Below are 20,000 nucleotides of genomic sequence, written 5' to 3'. Positions count from 1 at the left end.
TAGTTTAAGGTGCAAAGTGTAATCTGGTGTATAATTTAAGGTGGTAATATGTAATTTTCCCTATTTTGTCAAAGCTATATGTCTATATCCAGCTGGAACTTAGGATAATTATAATGCTTTGTTTCTTATGTTGTATAATTCATTCTGTTAGCAAATGTAAATACTTCCATATTATTTTGTTGTTGATGAGGAAGGTGGCTGATCTTTTTGAAATGAAGAGTTTATTTGTGGTTCAATTGTGACATTCCAATAACGTAAAGCTTTCTTTGCAAATTGGTTGAAAAAAATGAAAGAAAGGAGTAAACTTGGTCTTCTAAGTGCATCAATTCTTTGTAAACTGCTGGTGTGGGTGTGTGTTCCAAACTTTTTTATTATTATATATTTTCTAGTTATTGAGCAATAAAGAATAAAATAGCCGTTGAACAATTATGAGGAAAATAGCCGTTGAACAATAATGGGTAACTAGTTATTAGACTTTCATGGGTTACTAGTAACCAATAACTATAGACCACCTTCTCAAAAACTAAAAAATAAAAATAAAAATAACTATAGACCATTATTGTCATGAATAGCCTATATAATATCATATCACAACACAATTTAAGTTTTTGATTATTTTATATTTCCGAATACACAATCTCTATGTTCTTTCTCTCCCACATATTTTTCTACAATTTCATTTGTTTTATAAAAAGGCAATATTTGAAGGTTGTTCTTGAATTTCCGTGAGTGGAAATGCGTCGTCCATCACGAAAATTGACGTTATAGTCTAATTTTGGGAGGTTGTTTAAACAATAAAACCAGGTATACTATGTTTTATTCAGGGTGGTACGGATCAACCCTTAAGAACAACGCTTTTGTAGCGTAATTCTATAGCATTGTGAGATTGTTTTAAACTTTTATTTTATTTTATGTTCTTGCAAATTATTTGAGTTATTATCTATTGTATCAAAAACTTGTTTATTCACTAAAATATTTTCAACATAAACTTAGCCTAGATACTGCTTGTACTTTGCAGTTCTAAGCTTGTCATACTTCTTTGTAATAAAGTTCTACCTTTTATTCAAAAATAAATAAATAAAGTTGAAACCCTAAATTGCAAAATAAAGAAAAGGAAATGGGAGGTTTGAGAATGTGATGGCAAAGGCTATGCAGATAATATTAATAGGACGTTCCCAGTGCTTCCAAGATTGTTCGTCTTCAATTTTGATTACACTCTAGCCTCTAGGACCTTTCTACAACAAAGTACTTTTTTTTCCCCTAGATTGGTCATCTTTTATCTTGATTACACTCTGCGCAATTAATTAAAAATTAAAGGTTTTTTATTTATTTAATTTTTTTTTAGGTGAAAAGGCAAAGCCTTTGAAGCAACCAATTTTGAGAAGAAATAGTAAGATGAGGTATAATTTTTTATTTATTGAAATTTCTTTGAATTTGTGCTTTCAAAATTTCTAGCTTTAATTTTTTTGGGTACTTCGGTTATCTATCTAGGGCGGAAATCTTCAAATTTTGTTGCTGAAGGGTTTAGTTTATTTTTTGGATGCACACAATCTTTTTCCCTTTTAACTAGGAGAAAATGGGCAAATGCCCTTTTCTCCCAAACTAAGCAGCGTTTTGCTCCATTTTTCAAATTAATTAGGTAAATGTTCCTCTTTTGTAACTCGATTTGAGATAAATCGAGTTAAAAAAAAAAAAAAAAAAATCTAGAGCCCTGTAGTGGCGTTTTTCAGGATCTATAGTGACGTTTTAAGAACTTATAGTGGTGTTTTGTAACTCGACCTCCATGAAATCGAGTTATAGGCAATTTTATTTTTTATTTTTTTTACCTATAACTCGATTTCATAGAGGTCAAGTTACAAAACGCCACTATAGGTCCTTAAAACGTCACTATAGGCTTCTTAAAAACACCTCTATAGGGTCTAACTCGATTTATCACAAATCGAGTTTCAAAAGAAGGGTATTTCCTTAATTAGTTTGGGAAATGGGGCAAAGAGCTGCTATTTTTGCCCGAAAAGGGCATTTGGCAATTTTTTCCCTTTTAACTAACAATAAGTAACAAAACCTTTGAATGAGATTTCTTAGGATTTATTCTACTATTTTTTTTTCCACCATGTTTAATTTTGGCCATACCACAAAAAAAGAAAAAAAAAATCATTGAGTTTGATTGACGACATCATTCATATTTGCTCATGTGAAAAAGATTGAGGAAAAAGCCAAGACTTCCCTTAATTGCAGTTACAAGCATAGCATCAATGGTTTCGCAACAATACTCATACCCAAAGTTGCCTACAACCTATTCAGTAAACAAAAACCACCACATGGGTTTGTTTCCAATTATTAATCTCTTTTTGTTTTTATATACTATATCTAATATTTTAAAAAATGGTTTCAAAAGAATCGGAGGAAACAGTATCCGTGAATCAGAACCATTCAAGAAAGTATTTTATACACACCACATGGTAATGAGTGTTTATACTTTATGTTGATTTAAAGAATGAGTTTCACTATTATACCATCTTATTAGTATTATTCATCCTTACTTTATGCATGATATATCTCGATGGGTTGTGTATTTTGAATTAATTTTCAGATATTCTAACTCTAAACGTGATGAATTGTTTACAAGCAGGTATTCCATCATTAAAAACTAATCATGACAAAATTCACAACTTTTCTCTTTTATACCGTGGACGTAATACTTTAATTTCTTTTACTGGTATTATATTTAATATTTATGATAATATGATCTACTTTTTATTATGTAGCCTAATTCTAGATTTAACCATGGTGTGTGTAGGACTTTGCAAATTTTTTGTTTTTGTTTTTTGTTTTTATGCTTTTGTTGTTGTTGTTGTTGTTGTTGTTGTATTTTTTAAAAAAAAATCAGATTTAAACAAAGTGTTTCTCTTACAATTTCAATGCAAAAAATTTGTTACAAATAATTACAAATGTCATTATAAGATGGTTGATACGTTAGATGAGAATTTTAAAATTATGTAATAATTAATATTCATTTACTTAATGTTTCTCAATTCAATTGTTTATATTACTATTTAAGAGGCTTCTCTTGTTTGAATCGGGTTTTTTTATTTCAAAATACCTTTACACCTTACGTTTAAGTAGAAATAAAACTTGAGAATAATATAGTAAAAACATATTTTTTACTCCCACCTGTAACCTTGCCTACAAAATAGGCAATGTTTAACTCTCACATTTAAGCATTACTCCATGTTTTCACTTTTCTATCTTTATTTTTTAATTTTTATCTTTTATATATTTTTTCCTTTATTAAGACTTACCTCTTCTTTTTTTTTTTTTTTTTTTTTTTTTTTTTTTTTTTTTGGGGCATTAAAAAAAAAGGACTTTAATTTTTTTTTTTTTTTGAATCCCCGGTTTCCCTTGACAAAACAAAAATTGTGAAGAAAGAAAAGTGAAAATGTTATAAACCCACATAGGCACGTAGTACAAGAATCAAATTCATAAATAAATAAAAACTGCCCCTATTCAATCTTTCAAACCCACCTCCACTCCCAATGCCATTAACCCACCCATCTGCACTTGAATTCAAAATGGGGATTACCCACGTACAAGTCCGATTCAAATTTGGAATGAGGATTAGCCGCGTACAGTTAGCGTGCATTTGGATAGGGTTGGAAACTTAAAATTATTTTACTATTCAGTTTATTTTTGCTACTATTCAGTTTATTTTTGCTACTATTCATGGGTTCCACTGCACTTTTTGATACTATTCATGAACCCCACTGTACTATTTCAATTAACTTTTACCTTTATCTATAGTACTTTCAACAATAAGTTTTTAGTTTTAGTAAAATAAGTGGGGTATCCAAACACACCCTTATAATTACCATTTCCTTATCCCATCAAAGCACTACCTACCAATTTATCATGAATATGCATTACAAACCAATACGTTTGAAATCTTTCACTCTGACTACATCAACAAATTCAGGTTTTTTTAAGGTAGCTCTTAAATTATTTAAATTCAAAACTAATTGGTTCATAATGGTTTCAGCATTGCAACACTATAGTCAAGCAAGTTATGGGAATACTCAGTTGAAATGGACTTTTCGACAAAGAAGCCCTTGGGAGTGAGTGATAGGAATCACCTTAATGGCCGGTGGTGAGTTTATTCAGTAGTTCTTCGAGGGAACTAGCCTCCTAAGGAATTAGAATAGGGAATAGAAAATTTTGAGAGATTAGGGAGAAAAGAAACAAAGAATGTTCTTGTATTATTTCTGATTATCCCTCAAATTCTCACATCTGCTCTCTATATACAATTCAGTTAATTACAATCATTAGCTCATTCATAACTGCCATCCTAACTACTGTACACAGTTGTCATCCTAACTAACTTCTTAACTAACTTCTCTACCAATCATTGACTCAATCAACACTAAGCACTAAGCCACTAACTCAATCAACTACTCCAATTAGTGAGTCATCGGAGAATATTTCCTACCACGATAATGCCACCAAAGGTAGAGATTGAGGGATTCTTCACAGTAATAGAACGGTGTTGTTGGGGTCAAAATAGTTCGTGGTTTTTTACTTTTGGTCTAAAATGAGTGTATTTTTTTTTTCCCAGTATTTTGTTTATATTTTGTTTCCTTACTTTATTATCATTATCCTTTCCGTATCATTATCTTATTTTTTTTTCTTTTCTTTTATTTGATCAGTTTGATGAGTGTTTAATATTTTCCCCCATTAATGAGTCTTTTTTTTAAGAGTGGGAATGATATATATATATATATATATATATATTGTGGTTATCAGATCAGAGTAGTTTAAGACCTTTGATTGCCATTTCATCAATTCCAGATCAGAGTAGAAGAAGACCTTTGATCGACATTATAACTCTAGATCAAAGTTGAAGAAGACCTTTGATCGTCATTCCAACAATTCCAGATTAGAGTAGAAGAAGACCTTTGATCGCCATTTCAATAAATCCAAATAGAAGTAGAAGAAGACCTTTGATCATCATTCCAACAATTCCAGATCAGAGTAGAAGAAGACCTTTGATCGTCATTCCAACAATTCCAGATCAAAGTAGAAGAAGACCTTTGATCGTCATTCCAACAATTCCAGATCAGAGTAGAAGAAAACCTTTGATCGCCATTTCAATATAATGTATCATTTTTTTAACTTAAACATGGTTGAATTTTAGATAGGCAATTATCCTACATGGTAGCACCTCCTTAATTGTAGGAATCAACTTTCTCTCAGCTTCTACTATTATATATAGCTAGCGGTGAGGATGTGAAATAAGTAGAAGGGAGAATTGGCTGAAGAAATCAATTTGTAAAGACAGAAGCTAGCTAAAACATGCAAATCAAAGCAAATTGAAACAGGATTACAGTAAATGAACAAAATGTAATACCAAGTATGAGATAAGTAAAAAGTAAATCCAACATTCAAGAAAACTATATTTAAAATCAACCTTTGATCGTTATACCACCATCATGAAATGCATCAGAGTAGCATAGGCCATGCCGCCCCAGTCATAATTCCGGATTTGTTCAATTTTTCTCAAGCTCCCCAAGTAGTGCAGATTCACAATACTGCCTAAATCCGGACACAGAAAGGTCCCAATAAAAGGAAGCATGAACATGCGGGCACCCTTTGCCACAGTCTCACATTGGGGAATATTCTCGCATAGCCAAGACAAAGGGATGTTGTTACTCCTCATTCTAGAAGGCACTACACCTAGAAGTTTCTTGAGCTCAGTTGAAGTAAAGGAATCATTGACAAGAATTCTTTTACCACCTAATCTTAGACTGATGATAACAGAGAAGTCATAAGGTGTCAACATTACCTCCCCAATGCCTGGAAAATGGAAGGTACAGGTAGTGTCCCAAAAGCGCACTGCCAAGGCGAGAAGTAACTGAAGATCTTTGTACTCATGTGTCTCATGATTTAATAAAACTTCGAAGAAAGTACCGAAGCCTACTTCATTGATGATGTTTTTGATGCAAGGAGACAATGGTGCCCATGCACTTTTCAACATTTGGAGATTGCCTCAACTCTTGAGACTCTACAACATAAAAGTTTAGCTTATCAATTTCCATAACTAAAACCCACATGACCAAAAAATCCATACAAAAAAAATATTCTCACAACCAATGCCCCACCACCACAAAAGATCAATGCCCCACCAAAATTTCACCACAATCAAATTTTTTCATATATCTATACACAATTACCAAATTTTTCCATAGCCATGCAAAAAGAAAAATTCCTACATGACCAAGATAAAAATTCCCACAAGTACATGCACAAATAATTTCTCGTATAGCCAAAATCATAACCACACAAATTCTCCAAGAATCAACATCACATACCCAACAAAATTTTTCCACAAGTCAAAATTTCATACCCACAAAATTTGCCCATCTCCACAAATATATCCACGCACATACCCACAAAAGTTTGTCATATAAGCCTAACCCAAAATTTTCACCATGCCAATACTCGCAAAATCCAAACCAAATTCATCCAACAACATCACAATTTATCTAAATTGTCAAAATTCCAAAAGCTACCAACATTGTCCAAGGTGCACCATGATCAAAGAAAAAGCAACACTTCAAGAATGCTCTAAAGCCAACATTTTCAAACATGATCAATCACACAATGCCCCAAAATTTCAACAATGACAATATCTAACCATGAGACTTTCAATAAAACATGCAACAACATTTTTCCAAGCAAAGAAACCAAAGAAAAACTCACCTTAGTGTCTAAGTGACAATATGGAGAATGGGTCCTAGGGTCTTGAAGAAGCCCATCATCATCATGCCACTCAAATGTTGGATCATATTTCTTACCATGAAAAGCAAGAAAAGAAGATCCCTTGGAGGAAGAAGCCATTTTGATGCAAAGAAAATGGGTTTTGGAAAATGGGTTTCACCAAAAATGGCTGTGTGATGAAAATGCTCAAAATACAAAGATCTAAAGAAATATTGATGGAGATGGATAAGGGAAGGTGGAGAAGCTTAGAAAAGTGTTTTTTGTGAGAAGAAATGGTGAGATGAAGAAGAAAAATCAAGAGGAAGAAGGAGGTGAATAGTGCCAATGGAGGAAGAAAAGTTGATGAAGATGAAGCAAAAAAGAAAAGAGAGAGGAGACAAGGAAGTGCGCCGGGGGGGGGGGGGGGGAAAATTTCGGCCCCCACACACTTAAACTTAGCCAAAGTTGAGTCAACTCAGTCAAATTGAGTTGACTCAACCAACCCAAAAAAAGAAAAAAAATCTTTTTCAATGTTTTCAAGTATCTTTCAAAATCCAAATTTTCAATCTCACATTCTCAATGCCCAAATTTTAAACTTAAATCTTTAGTTTTCAAAAAGAAAAAGTTCAAAGCTCGGATTTCATGATCAAAATTCCAAACCTTAGTTTTCAAAATTTTAAGGCTCAAAATTTCAGATCTTAAGTTCCTAATTTCAAGAAAAAGTTTCCAGGTTCCAAAGTCTCAAAATTTGAAAAAAAAATTTCAAAACTTCCAAGTTTAAAAAATCAAATGTTTCTCAAAAGAAAAATCTTTTGTCAATTAAACTTTTCTTGATAAAGTTCAAATCAAGAATGAGCAAATGAAAATCACACATATCAGAAATAGTGGGACCACGAAGCACCTATCAGTTAAAGTCTAATTCTAAATTTTGACTTTTTGTAGGCAACAATTCCAAATCCAAATCAAAGTAGAAGAAGACCTTTGATCGCCATTCCAACAATTCCAGATCAAAGTAGAAGAAGACCTTTGATCATCATTCCAACAATTTCAGATCAGAGTAGAAGAAGACCTTTGATCGACAGTTCAACAATTCCAGATCAGAGTAGAAGAAGACCTTTGATCGACATTATAACTCCAGATCAAAGTAGAAGAAGACCTTTGATCGTCATTCCAACAATTCCAGATCAGAGTAGAAGAAGACCTTTGATCGCCATTTCAATAAATCCAGATCAAAGTAATAGAAGAAGACCTTTAATCATCATTCCAACAATTCCAGATCAGAGTAAAAGAAGACCTTTGATCGCCATTTCAACAAATCCAGATCAAAGTAGAAGAAGACCTTTGATCACCATTCCAACAATTCCAAATCAAAGTATAAGAAGACCTTTGATCATCATTCCAACAATTCTAGATATCGACAGTATAACTCCAGATCAAAGTAGAAGAAGACCTTTGATCATCATTCCAACAATTCCAAATAAGAGTAGAAGAAGACCTTTGATCACCATTTCAATAAATCCAGATCGAAGTAGAAGAAGACCTTTGATTATCATTCCAACAATTCCAGATCAAAGTAGAAGAAGACCTTTGATCGCTATTTCAACAAATCCAGATCAAAGTAGAAGAAGACCTTTGATCGTCATTCCAACAATTCCAGATCAAAGTAGAAGAAGACATTTGATCATCAGTCCAATAATTACAGATCAGAGTAGAAGAAGACCTTTGATCGTCATTCTAGCAATTCCATATCAAAGTACAAGAAGACCATTGATCGTCATTCCAAAAATTCCAGATCAAAGTAAAAGAAGACCTTTGATCGTCATTCCAGTAATTCCAGATTAGAGTAGAAGAAGGCCTTTAATCACCATTTCAACAATTCCAAATCGAAGTAGAAGAAGACCTTTAATCGCCCTTTCAGCAATTCTAGATCGAAGTAGAAGAAGAAATTTAATCGTCATTCCAGCAATTCCAGACCAGAGTAGAAGAAGACCTTTGATCATCATTTCAACAAATCCAGACCAATGTAGAAGAAGACCTTTGATCGTGATTTCAACAAATTCATATCAAAGTAGATGAAGACCTTTGATCGTCATTCCAACAATTCCAGATCAAAGTAGAAGAAGACCTTTGATCATCACTCCAACAACTCCAGATCAAAGTAGAAGAAGACCTTTGATCTTCATTCCAACAACTCTTGATTGAAGTAGAAAAAGACGTTTGATCGACATTTCCATTCCAGATCAAAGTAGAAGAAGACCTCTGATCGTCATTCCAACAAACTCTAGATTAAAGTAGAAGAGGACCTTTGATCACCATCCCAGACAACTCCATTTTCAAAGATCAGAATTGAAAGTTTCTTGGTCACCCCACTTGTCAAGAATCATTTCTAGAATCATCAACTACCAGCTAAGTCCGGTATTTTCATTTTTTTGTCAAAAGATAAGGCTAGTTCTATGTTCCAAGATTTTAGGTTCGAGGGCTAGGTAATCTTTGAAAATTCAACCTCAATTAAATCATGGTCGCTAAAATCAGTGTCTTTGTTTTATATTGACATTCACTTTTCAAGTTCTGTCAATGAGGGGCATTCTGTAGGCACTCAATTTCGCACCCATGATTTAATGAAGGAAAATGATTTGAATGACCATCCATGTACCTCAAAAATCATGATTGCATTACATGCATCAATTTGTTCTTGCATTACATGCATCAACTTTTCTTTGCATTACTTGCATTAATTCATTCATTGCATGCTATAAAAATGATCTTGAGATTCTAATGGTCACAACGGTGTTTCCGGTTTCCAAATCGAACCATTGGATCGAAAGATATCGCATGATCAAGTTTGCATGGTCAACATGCATTGCGTCTAGGTAAGGTCGACCACACATGATTAGTTTAAATTAATTCTAATTGGTTAAACTATTAAAATTAATTAAATAATTCTATGATTGGTTGATAATTAGTGTTTAAAATAAGGATGCATGCATAGGAATAAAAAGGGTGATTGGACAACAAAAAAATTGTGGATAATATAACTTTATCAAGATTTATTTTAGGGTATTTATCTACAAGATAATTGTTCTTAAATAGCCTAAATTATCCCTAAAAGAGGTGAAAAATCATAGATGGAAGATGAAAACACATCTAGTAACAAGGATCGGTCAAAAAACCCTAGGAGTCCAAACGACACCCGAACACGAAAGAGTGTTTGGCGTCCAAAGGCCAATTTGGCACTTTTGGAGTGTCAAACGACACTCTAAAAGGGCCAAATTTTCCTTTGTTGGGCTTTGGACTAACGGCCTTCAAGTGACAATAATGCATACCCTTTTTGATCTTTTCGCAAAAGGATGCGTCCGGATTCACACTCTAATTGTCTGTGCCTATTTTTTAGAGTGCTCTGACCTCTATAAATAGAGACTGAACTTCATAATTCAGCATCTCTTTTTAACGCTCTAGGAGGCATACGTTTTAGGCTCTTAAATTGCTCATATTTTCTGTTCCCCTCTCTGAGTGTTGCTGCTTAAATTAGGGTTTTTAGGTTTCAAAGAGAATTGCATAAATTTCTTTGAACCCTAAAACATTCTTTCAAGAAGAAGCGTGCTCATGCAAGAGGTTGCTTTCTAACCCTTTTGTTTTAATGCTTCTCTTATCATGATGATGTATGTTTAATTGTTTTAGATATTCATATTCTACTTTGTTAATTTAGTTTATGAAAATACGTTCATTGATATAATCTATTTCTTAGTTTTAAAGATCTGCATGTAATCAACTCTTTTTCTTAAAATAAGAACAGATCTGCATCTTTCTTAGATGTAGATCTTAATTTTTCTTCAAAATAAAACAGATCTCATCTTCCTTAGATTCAGATCTGAAATTTTCTTCAAAATAAAATGGATCTCATCTTCCTTAGATGCATATTTGAATTTTTCTTCAAAATAAAACGGATCTCATCTTCCTTAGATGTAGATTTGAATTTTTTAATCAAAATTGATTTGTATCTTCCTTAGATACAGATCTGAATTTTTTAGAACATGCAAACTTTTGAAATAAAGAAAAAGATAAAACATGATTGTTTTTGTGTTTGTTGCAAAAATTTAAATTATGAGTGAAACTCTCTTCTTAAAAAATCTTTTTCATTCTTTTAAAACATATAAAAACAGATATGATTTTTTGTCATTAAAGATCATTTTTTTATCATTACAACACAGATCTGAATTTTTATCTCCAAAAACCACTTTTTCTACATACTACAAAACAAATCTGGCATTTTGACAAATCAAAATCAATTTTTTTAATCATCAAAACAAATCTGAATTTTTTTTTTTAAAAAAAGGAGAGACTTCATTCATAAATAAATTTATGTGATTTAATTTTTAATTCACATGTTCAACATATCATTCATGACATGCATAAAATGGTACGTTGGTCATAAGAGTCTAGAAGACCAGACTCTGTCTGGGCGGAATGGGTGCCTAACACCTTCCCATTCCGTAACCTAGCCTCCGGATTTAGGTTTTTTGGTTAAGTAGATCTAGCCTTGTCTTTGTTTATTTTAGGAAGAATGTAACTAGGACAGTAAGCCATGTATTTTTGGTAGATTGTAACTAGGACCCAAAGCTATGTAATTTTCAATTTTTCAAATATGTAATATTTATCCAATCATGAAGAGAACAATTCAATCATGTATTCATTTTTTCTTATTTTTTTGTATAAAAAAATAAGTGGTGATTCCACACCACTTACCCAAAAAGAGAGGTGCCCTAAAAGGTATCCAAATCTCTTTTTTGAGGGACACTTTTTTCAAGGTCTCTCACACATATCAGCTCAAACCAAACCCTATCAACAAAGGATGTAGTGAAAGTAATTAGATAACATGAAACTTGGTAGAAAAATGAGAGATTTAGCTTAGCATTATTTGGCACATTGGAAGCCTTTTGGTACATTCTTTCCACAATAATTCAATAGCAAGCTTAATGAGAGGGGAACATTAAGATTGATGCCTAGAACATTGGCCTTGATAGCAGTGCAAAGACAAATAGCTGCCTCAAGATCAACAAGACCATGGATGAGGTTGCAGCAAGGGGACTTTGGTGGGGTTCCCACAACAAGGTGCACCAAGTCATTCAACAAGTTACCACACACGCCTAGCTTAAGGGTGTCCTTGGGGCAAGTGGATGGGTTATTAGTAGGAAGGTTGGGTTCAGAGTGTTGTGGAGTCTGTTGTGGAGTGTGTTTTGGAGTCTTCAATGGTGGTGGACAAGCGACATTAGTTGAAGTGACCATTGTGAAAAAGAGAAGGTTGAGAGAGAGTAGAAAAGCCATGGTTGCACTAGCCTTGGGAGCCATTTTCAAACACACTTGCCAAGGCTATATGTTTGTAATTAAGGATGGGTTTGGGTTGGTGGAGGTATGGTGAAATGGGATAGGGTTTATATGGATGGAGATTGTGGTTTCTTAAGAGTTTATAGAATATAATGATTGATGAGACCCTCGTGGGCACATTGGCTTGGATCAAAAAAATAATGCAACAAAGTGCCACATGATCGAACCTCATGGTCTCCCACATTAGATTTTTGCTTTCTTATATATATAAAAAAAGATAAATAATTAATATGTGCATTTAATCTAGGAACACATTCAATGAACAAATATTATACATAATTAAATTGACATAAATGTAATTTTGTTGAGGTCAATAATTAATATGTGCATTTAATCCAGAAACACATTCAATGAACTAATATTATACATAATTAAATTGACATAAATGTAATTTTGTTGAGGTCAATAATTAATATGTGCATTTAATCCAGAAACACATTCAATGAACTAATATTATACATAATCAAATTGACATTAATGTAATTCTGTTGAGGTGGAAGCCTAAATGAAGAATGTTCCACTTAGTAGAACCTCATACTCTCTCTCATAAGGTCTACACTTATAAATATATATATATATATATATATATATATATATATACTGAGGCCGTTACAATGCAGAAGCATAAACTACAGGTTACAGTTGTGAAGACTAAGACTATAGCGTTACAAGTGTAAACTGGAATACAAACTGAGAAAGCCATCTATTTACAATAGTAAAGAGAGGGGAGGTTTATGAGGTAGTGTGAAAATTGGACCTTCCAGATTTTTGGACCTGCTGAAGACTAAAGCAAAGGGCTCCTTAAATAGTTGGAGGAGGCCTTGGATTCTTTCAGGAGATTGCTGGAATCACAGAGGGTGAATTGCTTTTACTCTCAGGTGAAAATCTTTTTAGCCGAAAGTGAACAGTGATTTGAAGGATTTTGTCGGGGTACCATTTGGTGAATAGTAACGGTCACTGTTCATGAACAGTGTTCTGTCCCCTTGCTTTTCTGCACAGTGTTCTAGTGCTGTGGGTGAATAGTAGTCTGTCGGCAACTTTGCTGGTGCGGGTACTGTTTCTGGAATAGTAACTGGGTTGCTAAGGTGGTTCTTGAGTTATTCTGAGGCTTCTGGAGCTGTTCTGGAGCATCCTGGAGCTGTTCTGGAATTACTTAATCGTTGAGGTAGGAGAGTTCTTTTCTTTTGGCTCTATCTTCTTAGTCTTTAATCAGTATCATGGCCGGATGGGTATCCATCAAAGGGATCTCATGGAGGATCGTAATCACAATTATGCTCATGATACTTGGCATATTGATTACAAAAACCACAGTACAGGATAGGTTCAAAATCTGCCTTTTGTGTTACTAATTGTCTGGGCTCAATGTAATCAATTCTTTCGGTATGGAGAGCTGTGGAGTACAATCTGGTGGTGAATATTGAAATTCTGCCAGTATTTCCAACAAAATGGTAATTCTGCCATAGCTCACTGGTGACATCTATAATCTCATTATTGAAGTAACCTCTCCAATAATCTGCAAGAGCATAGGGGTCTTCATAAGAGAGATAAGAGTCTCCTTCATACTAGGGGCCATTATGGGTGTACCCATTGATGAGTACGAGATGGTGCACAGGTTGAACAATCATCCAATTGCTACTGTCCCATTGTGGGAGAGTACTCTAGCATTTGATGGAGACAAAAGGACTTTTGATTTCTGAAACAACTTGTTGTATAATTTGGGGAAACTGGTTGATTTGATTATGGCTTGTTAGCTTGATGAGCTTGATAAAGCCATATTCAAACATCTGTGAAAGCCAGCTTGGATCTTCTTCAACGGACCAATCTTCATAACTGATTATTAGACCGGGGAAGGGATGTTTCTTTTCATAGACCCTGTGGCTGCTTCCAAAGTATTCTTCCCAGGTTGATTGGATGAAGGCATTGTCAATATCATCTGAGTCTTCACCATAAACTAGGAAATGGGTGGTGACCAATATTCTGAAATGCTTGAACCATAGGTCACACGATTCAGACATAGCCTTGCTTCCCAAGATACGAACTTGTATGTCGGTCGGCAAGTTGGCAACGACACTTCTTAGCTAGTTTTGAGTCTTAAGACTTAACCTAGCATAATCGGTGCCCATGATAGTCGTTTTATCCATTGAATGGATCTCCTCTTTGCCAAAGAGTTGACTAATAGTAATCCGGCTCATTTCAATTTCTGCCTCAAGGTTTACTAGGTGTATTTCTAGTGCTCTGAGGGTTTTCTGGAAAAGGCGGTGGTTGCTTTGGATAAAGGCTCTTTGAAGGTTATCAAGGATAATTTTGATGGAGGGTGGAAGTTTTGTGTACACTCCATTTGTAAATTGGAAATTCCTAGATAAAACTTCTTGTAAGGTGATGGCCACATTACCACTGGAAAATATAATTGTAAGCGGAACAGATTCTTAAAGGGATGTTGCTTCCCTGGGTTTTGTTCTAGAAGAAGCGCCTTCATGTCTTTGATAAGGAAAACCCTGGATAGGAGCTTTTCCTTTGTTCCTGCTTGAAGAAGCCATTTTCCACTCACTAGTGGTACAAGTATAATGAGTTATTTGCTTTTCTTCCTGCCATGTATTAACAAAATGGTTATTTTTAAAAACATTTTTGTTAAAATCATGAGATGCCAAGGAGCAAATACTTTTATGCTGGGTGCATGTAATGAGACATGATGAAAGTTTATGAAACTGATTGAGGTTCAAAAAATCATCATTTGTGAGGAGGATAGAAGATACAGAGTGATCAAGGTTCTTTTCTTGATTTAGATTTTTTGAAGAGATTTTGGCATTGATGAGGTTAAGGGTCTTAGAGATAGAGACTTCTTGGAGACAATTGATGTCTTTAGGCTCTGGGCTTCTAAGAAACTTAAACCTAACTGGTTGGCCAAAAGGATGGGTAGTGATTCCTTCACTATCCGTGATAAAAGGGTATAATAAACACATGAAAGGGTTTCCTAGGATGACCCTGTCTGTCATGTTTTTGACAAGAACAAATGTGGTTTTGAAACAAGCATTGTCTTGGCAAACATATGCTTTTGGGATTTTGAATTCAATCTGCATTTTTCCTTCATTTGCGGAAGTTAACCTTTCTTTGGTTTTTCGGAAGTATTTAGAGGGAATGATTCCTTCTTGAATGCAGTTGAGATCAGCGCCTAAATCAATTAAGGCTACAACCTTAATCTCTGCTAATGACAATCCTAACTTTGGAGTGCCATTTCTGGAAATTAATTCTACTGATGGTTTGCAAGAATGCTTTGGTTGGCTCTTGTTCCATATCTGCAGTAGGGTTAACCGTTTCATCTATTTCTTCATCAGAAGGGTTCTGTAATGAGGTGCCTTCCTCATTGCCTTGATGAGAAGTGTTTTCTAACTATTTGATTCTCTGGTCTATAAGATTGTGATCAACCCTAAGGATGGTTAATTCTTGCTTAAGGGTTCTCACTTCTGATTTGGTATCCTTAATCTCTTTCTGGAGATCTTGGACTGTTATCTCTTTTTTGGATTTGGTAAACCTATTGTAGATTTTCTCTAAATCAACTTTGGGTTCCTGAATCCTAGCTTTGGATGTACTGGCTTCCTTAACTAGGGTTTTGTGGAACTCACTGAGTTTTTGAGCTTTGGTGACTGGGTCTTCGATCTATTCTATGAGATCTAAAAGCAGTTCTTCTTGTTTAGAAAGAACACTTATAGTCTTGTTTCTACAACATTTATCTGTGCAGGCTAGGATTTCATCCATGCCACTAGAGGAGCTAGAGGAGACTCTAGAGGGTTCAGAAGATGATTTATACAACTGGTGTTTCTCTTCGGTACTAGAACTATTTGAAGACTCACTATCTGAGCGGTCAAGTTCTAAGAGTTTGAAGATTTTTTCTTTACTAGTTTGGTCACTAATGAGGGTATTGATAAGGGATTTGGCCTTAGCTTTACACTCTTTCTGGTAATGACCTCTTTTTCCACACGTAAAACATTTTCCTGATGTTTTAAGTATGAACTTTCCTATGGATTTGGGTTTTCCTTTCTTATAGAAATCATCAGTCTTGAACTTTTGTTTCCTATAATACTTGGAAGCTGTTTTCTTCCTATGGGATTTCTCAGAGGGTTCTTCTCCTCTGTGTTTGGATTTTCTTTTGGGGATGACTGAAGGTAAGCCATATTGAGTACATAAATTTCTTATTTCGTACTTGGCTTTGCTCTTGTTGGCTTGACTTTGGATTTTGAAATCTCTACACATCTTCATGCCTTCATTTCGGATTGTGCTAGAGATGTCTCCATAGGTTAGGTTATCATAATCTATGACACCTAAAGGGCTAGCAAGAGTTTCTCTGACCTTCTGTCCGAATAATGTGGGTAAGCCATTGATGAACTTCTCCTTCCAAAATGGAGAGTTACATCGCTTCCATGCATGACACGGGTGGTGAACATATCTTCATACCACAGGTATTCTCCAAGGTTCTTACATCTAAGGTTACTCAACTGGTCGTAAATCCTAGATGTGATGTTGTTGGGTTTACCTATGAAGTGTTTCATGATCGTATAGATTAGGGTATTGACTCCGTCGGGAACTCCTCTTCCTATGAGTTCATCAAAAATGGGGTTCTCTTCCTCATCTTTTTGGACAGCATGTTTGATGTCTTCTTTAGATTCTTCTGTCAGACAGTTATTCCACCAATCTAACAGTTTCCCTGTGAATCCTAAAACTATGAGCTCTACGACCTCTGTATTTTGAAGTCCATCATTTAGGTAGTTATTGGCTACCATGGTTATATGCTGGATCTTGTTTAGGATTTCTTGTTCGGATAAACCATCTATGTTCCATTCATAGAGTTTACCACTGGATACTGTGAATTAGGTAGCCCTTTCCTCATACTGGAGGTCAGGAGGTGTAGGTCTGGGATACCAATTCTTGGTAAGGCTCGTTGGGTTTACCTTGGGTTGGTAAAGCCTATTTACCTGTAATCCTCGAAATTGGTATTCTAGGTGTTCTATCTCCTTTTCAGTTTCTGAGGAGGTTCTACTAGAACTGCTAAAAGCCGTGTGGGCATGTAGGGTTCTAAGCCTAGGGTCTCTACTGGTTGTGGTGTGATCTGGTGAAGGGGTGACTGGTTCCTTCTTCACAAGTTCTTCAAGCTTTTGGACCACTATTTCTAAGGCTGTTTGGTCCTTAGGCTTGAGACTGGCTTGTCTGGTTATGGGGAGCTTGACTAGAGACTTTTCTAGAGTTTGGATAGGTTTGCTAGAGTTTCCTGGCTGAAGGAGAACCTTATTGTCAATCCTATCTTCTATCCTATCAATCTGTTTTCCTATGACTTCTAAACACTGGTTGGTATAGTTGTTTTGTTCTATCACCTTCTTGACAACCTTTTCATCTGGGGTTGCACACTTAAAGGGAGAGGCAATTACATCTTCACTACCACGGTGGTTAAAGAGTGTGGCTTCTTGGGGAGGATGACTAGACCTAACAATTTCTGGTTTGTTAGAACTTGGTGCATCTTTCTTAGGGAGTAACTTCCAGTTGGTTTTGGAAATGACACAAGACTTTTTATGCCATTTGAAATGTTTCTCAAAATATTCAAAGAAAGGATAATCACTGGATACCTCTTTCATGAATAGTTTTCATTTCTCCAAAACTTCTTCTTTTTGTTCTCTGGTATGGTTAGCTCTATAGGCTTCTCTTTTAACTTTGTTTCCTTTAGAATTAAAATCCTTGGTTAGAGCATCCATATCAGGGGTGAACTCTTTCCTTAACACTAAGAGCTGATAGTCATATTCAGTTTCCTGCTGAATAGGATTTCTCATATCAGTTCCTGATGGTGAAGGAGGCTTTTGGCTATCTTGATTAGTGCTGTCATTTTCTTGATCAGCAACTGAGTCTTGCTTGGCTGTGTAACAAAGGGTACTAACCTGGGAATGGGTTTTTATACCTTGGAGTTCTGGTTCATGCCTAGGTCTCTTCTAGATCTAGGAGCTAGGTTTCTAGATGAACTACAATGGGATGAAGGCCTATCTTTGAGAAAGATAGTTGGCTGTCTAAAGGGTTGGCGTAGATCTAATGAGGATCGAGACCTGGGATCTTGGTGCAAATCTATGAAAGATCTGGGCCTGGGTTCAACATATTCTAAAGGTGTCCTATACCTAGATTGGTCAAAGCTAAGTTTAACCGTTCCATCGGCTAGCTGTTGGACAAAATCTAGATCTGGGTTTCTAACTGGGTTTTGGATCTGTAGATGATGGTTCTCATTATCTATAGTCCAATGTGCAGGGAAAGTGACTTCAGACCATTTCAGGGTTCTGGGTACTTGAACTTTGGATCTAACGTCTAGAGTTTGGATAAGGGTGGTTTCACCAGCCTTTCTTTTGTCTATAGCCTTGATAGACATGTTTGTTCTCATGCACTTATAATACACTCTATATATAAGGGCAAGTTGTCTGGCTCCATGTAACATGAGAGTTCCATGGGTTTTGATGTTGAGGGTGAGGACCTTCAAGATGTGAGGGTCATCAAGTGCTACAGTGAGATTGGGGAAACAATCAAAGTGGACTGGTCCGCCGCTAAAACTGGATTCCATGGTTCCTAGGATGCTATCATCAAATCTAACATGACGAGTGTCTCTAAGGGCCATAAGGATTGAGTTGTTCAACCCTTCTCTGATCAATGGTTTTACTCCTACTTGGACAAGACCAATATGGAGGAATCTGTGATCTTTTTCCCTGTGGGCTTTCACTGCTGCAGGGGATAACAAGTAGCATGTTTCATACTCCTTGTTGATGCTGTAAACTTGTTTTATAGTCCTAACATGGTAGTCTGTTTTGAAAGTCTTTTTCAAGGACCACGATGATGACTTATAGACCTGGTTTATGGGTACTTTTGGTATGTTCCAATCTCCTAACTTTTGATCTAGATCTGAAAGCTGGTACGACTCCGAGTTTATCGTTCCATCATCTTGAGGAATCTCAGGGAGGGATGTACTGCTAGATCTAATGCTAGAGGATGAATCACTCCTTCTAAACATTCTATTCATCATTCTGGATTAAAAATCTAAGAAATCAATTATAACCTAGGCTACCTTTATCTTCCAATTTCTAGATCTAACCTTAGATCTGAAACAGTGTGTTCTCACTGAGACTGATGCCTTCTATGAATACTTGTTACTACTTACTGCCACTTATTCCTATTCTGGTGTTACACAAACCTTTCCGTTCATACCCTAACGCTCTCCTGGCTTGACGGGAATTACTGTTAGGCTCAAGTTCAAACACACTTAGGCCATTAGACTTACTGGGCAACAAGTAAACACAGAACCGGACTGATACTTCTCAATAGTACACATCTGCAACAAACTTTGGGTAAGAAACAAAGATAGGAAAAAGAAGATAACTGGGAAACAATTGATTAGCTTAAACAGTAATCACAGGATAATAAACAGAAAGAATGAACGGGAGGCTCAGCCTACCACCAAAAGAAAAAATTGTAAACACTGACTAAGATGAAATAATAGATGAAGAATGATATGTATGGGAGTGGTAATGCTATCAAAAAATAGATGTAAAACAAAATAATGTTTGTTAGAGATAACATACTCAAAATAATGTATAACCACAAAATAATTGATAACTATGGCGGTTGAACTAGCCAACTTGATTGAAAATAAATACAGTAACTTACAACTGACTATCAGCCAAAACATGGCTCTGATATGAATATATATATATATATATATATACATAATTTCTTTTCTCCTATAATTTCTAAGTTGATAAAAATCTTTATTTGATTACGATCCAAATTCTTCATCTTATCCATATAATCATTATTTTTTACGTGTAGTGTATTATAAAAAAAAAAAAAAAAAAAAA

The 20,000-nt window shown here is 35.0% G+C and overlaps 1 protein-coding gene across 1 annotated transcript; it reads right to left on the bottom strand.

The window, feature by feature from the left end:
• Window positions 1-11,658: 11,658 nt before the first annotated feature.
• LOC115990388 (14 kDa proline-rich protein DC2.15-like) lies at window positions 11,659-12,093 on the bottom strand. Its single transcript, XM_031114227.1, has one exon. It carries the CDS (start codon window positions 12,091-12,093, stop codon window positions 11,659-11,661), a length of 435 nt encoding a protein of 144 aa, XP_030970087.1.
• Window positions 12,094-20,000: the final 7,907 nt, after the last annotated feature.

This window comes from Quercus lobata, chromosome 5, assembly GCF_001633185.2.
Source record: "Quercus lobata isolate SW786 chromosome 5, ValleyOak3.0 Primary Assembly, whole genome shotgun sequence".
Taxonomy (NCBI): Eukaryota; Viridiplantae; Streptophyta; class Magnoliopsida; order Fagales; family Fagaceae; genus Quercus; species Quercus lobata.
This window is presented reverse-complemented; position numbering and strand designations above follow the sequence as displayed.

Excerpts from the sequence above, each read along its gene's own strand:
- LOC115990388 (XM_031114227.1), bottom strand. The coding sequence starts at position 12,093 with ATGGCTCCCAAGGCTAGTGCAACCATGGCTTTTCTACTCTCTCTCAAC.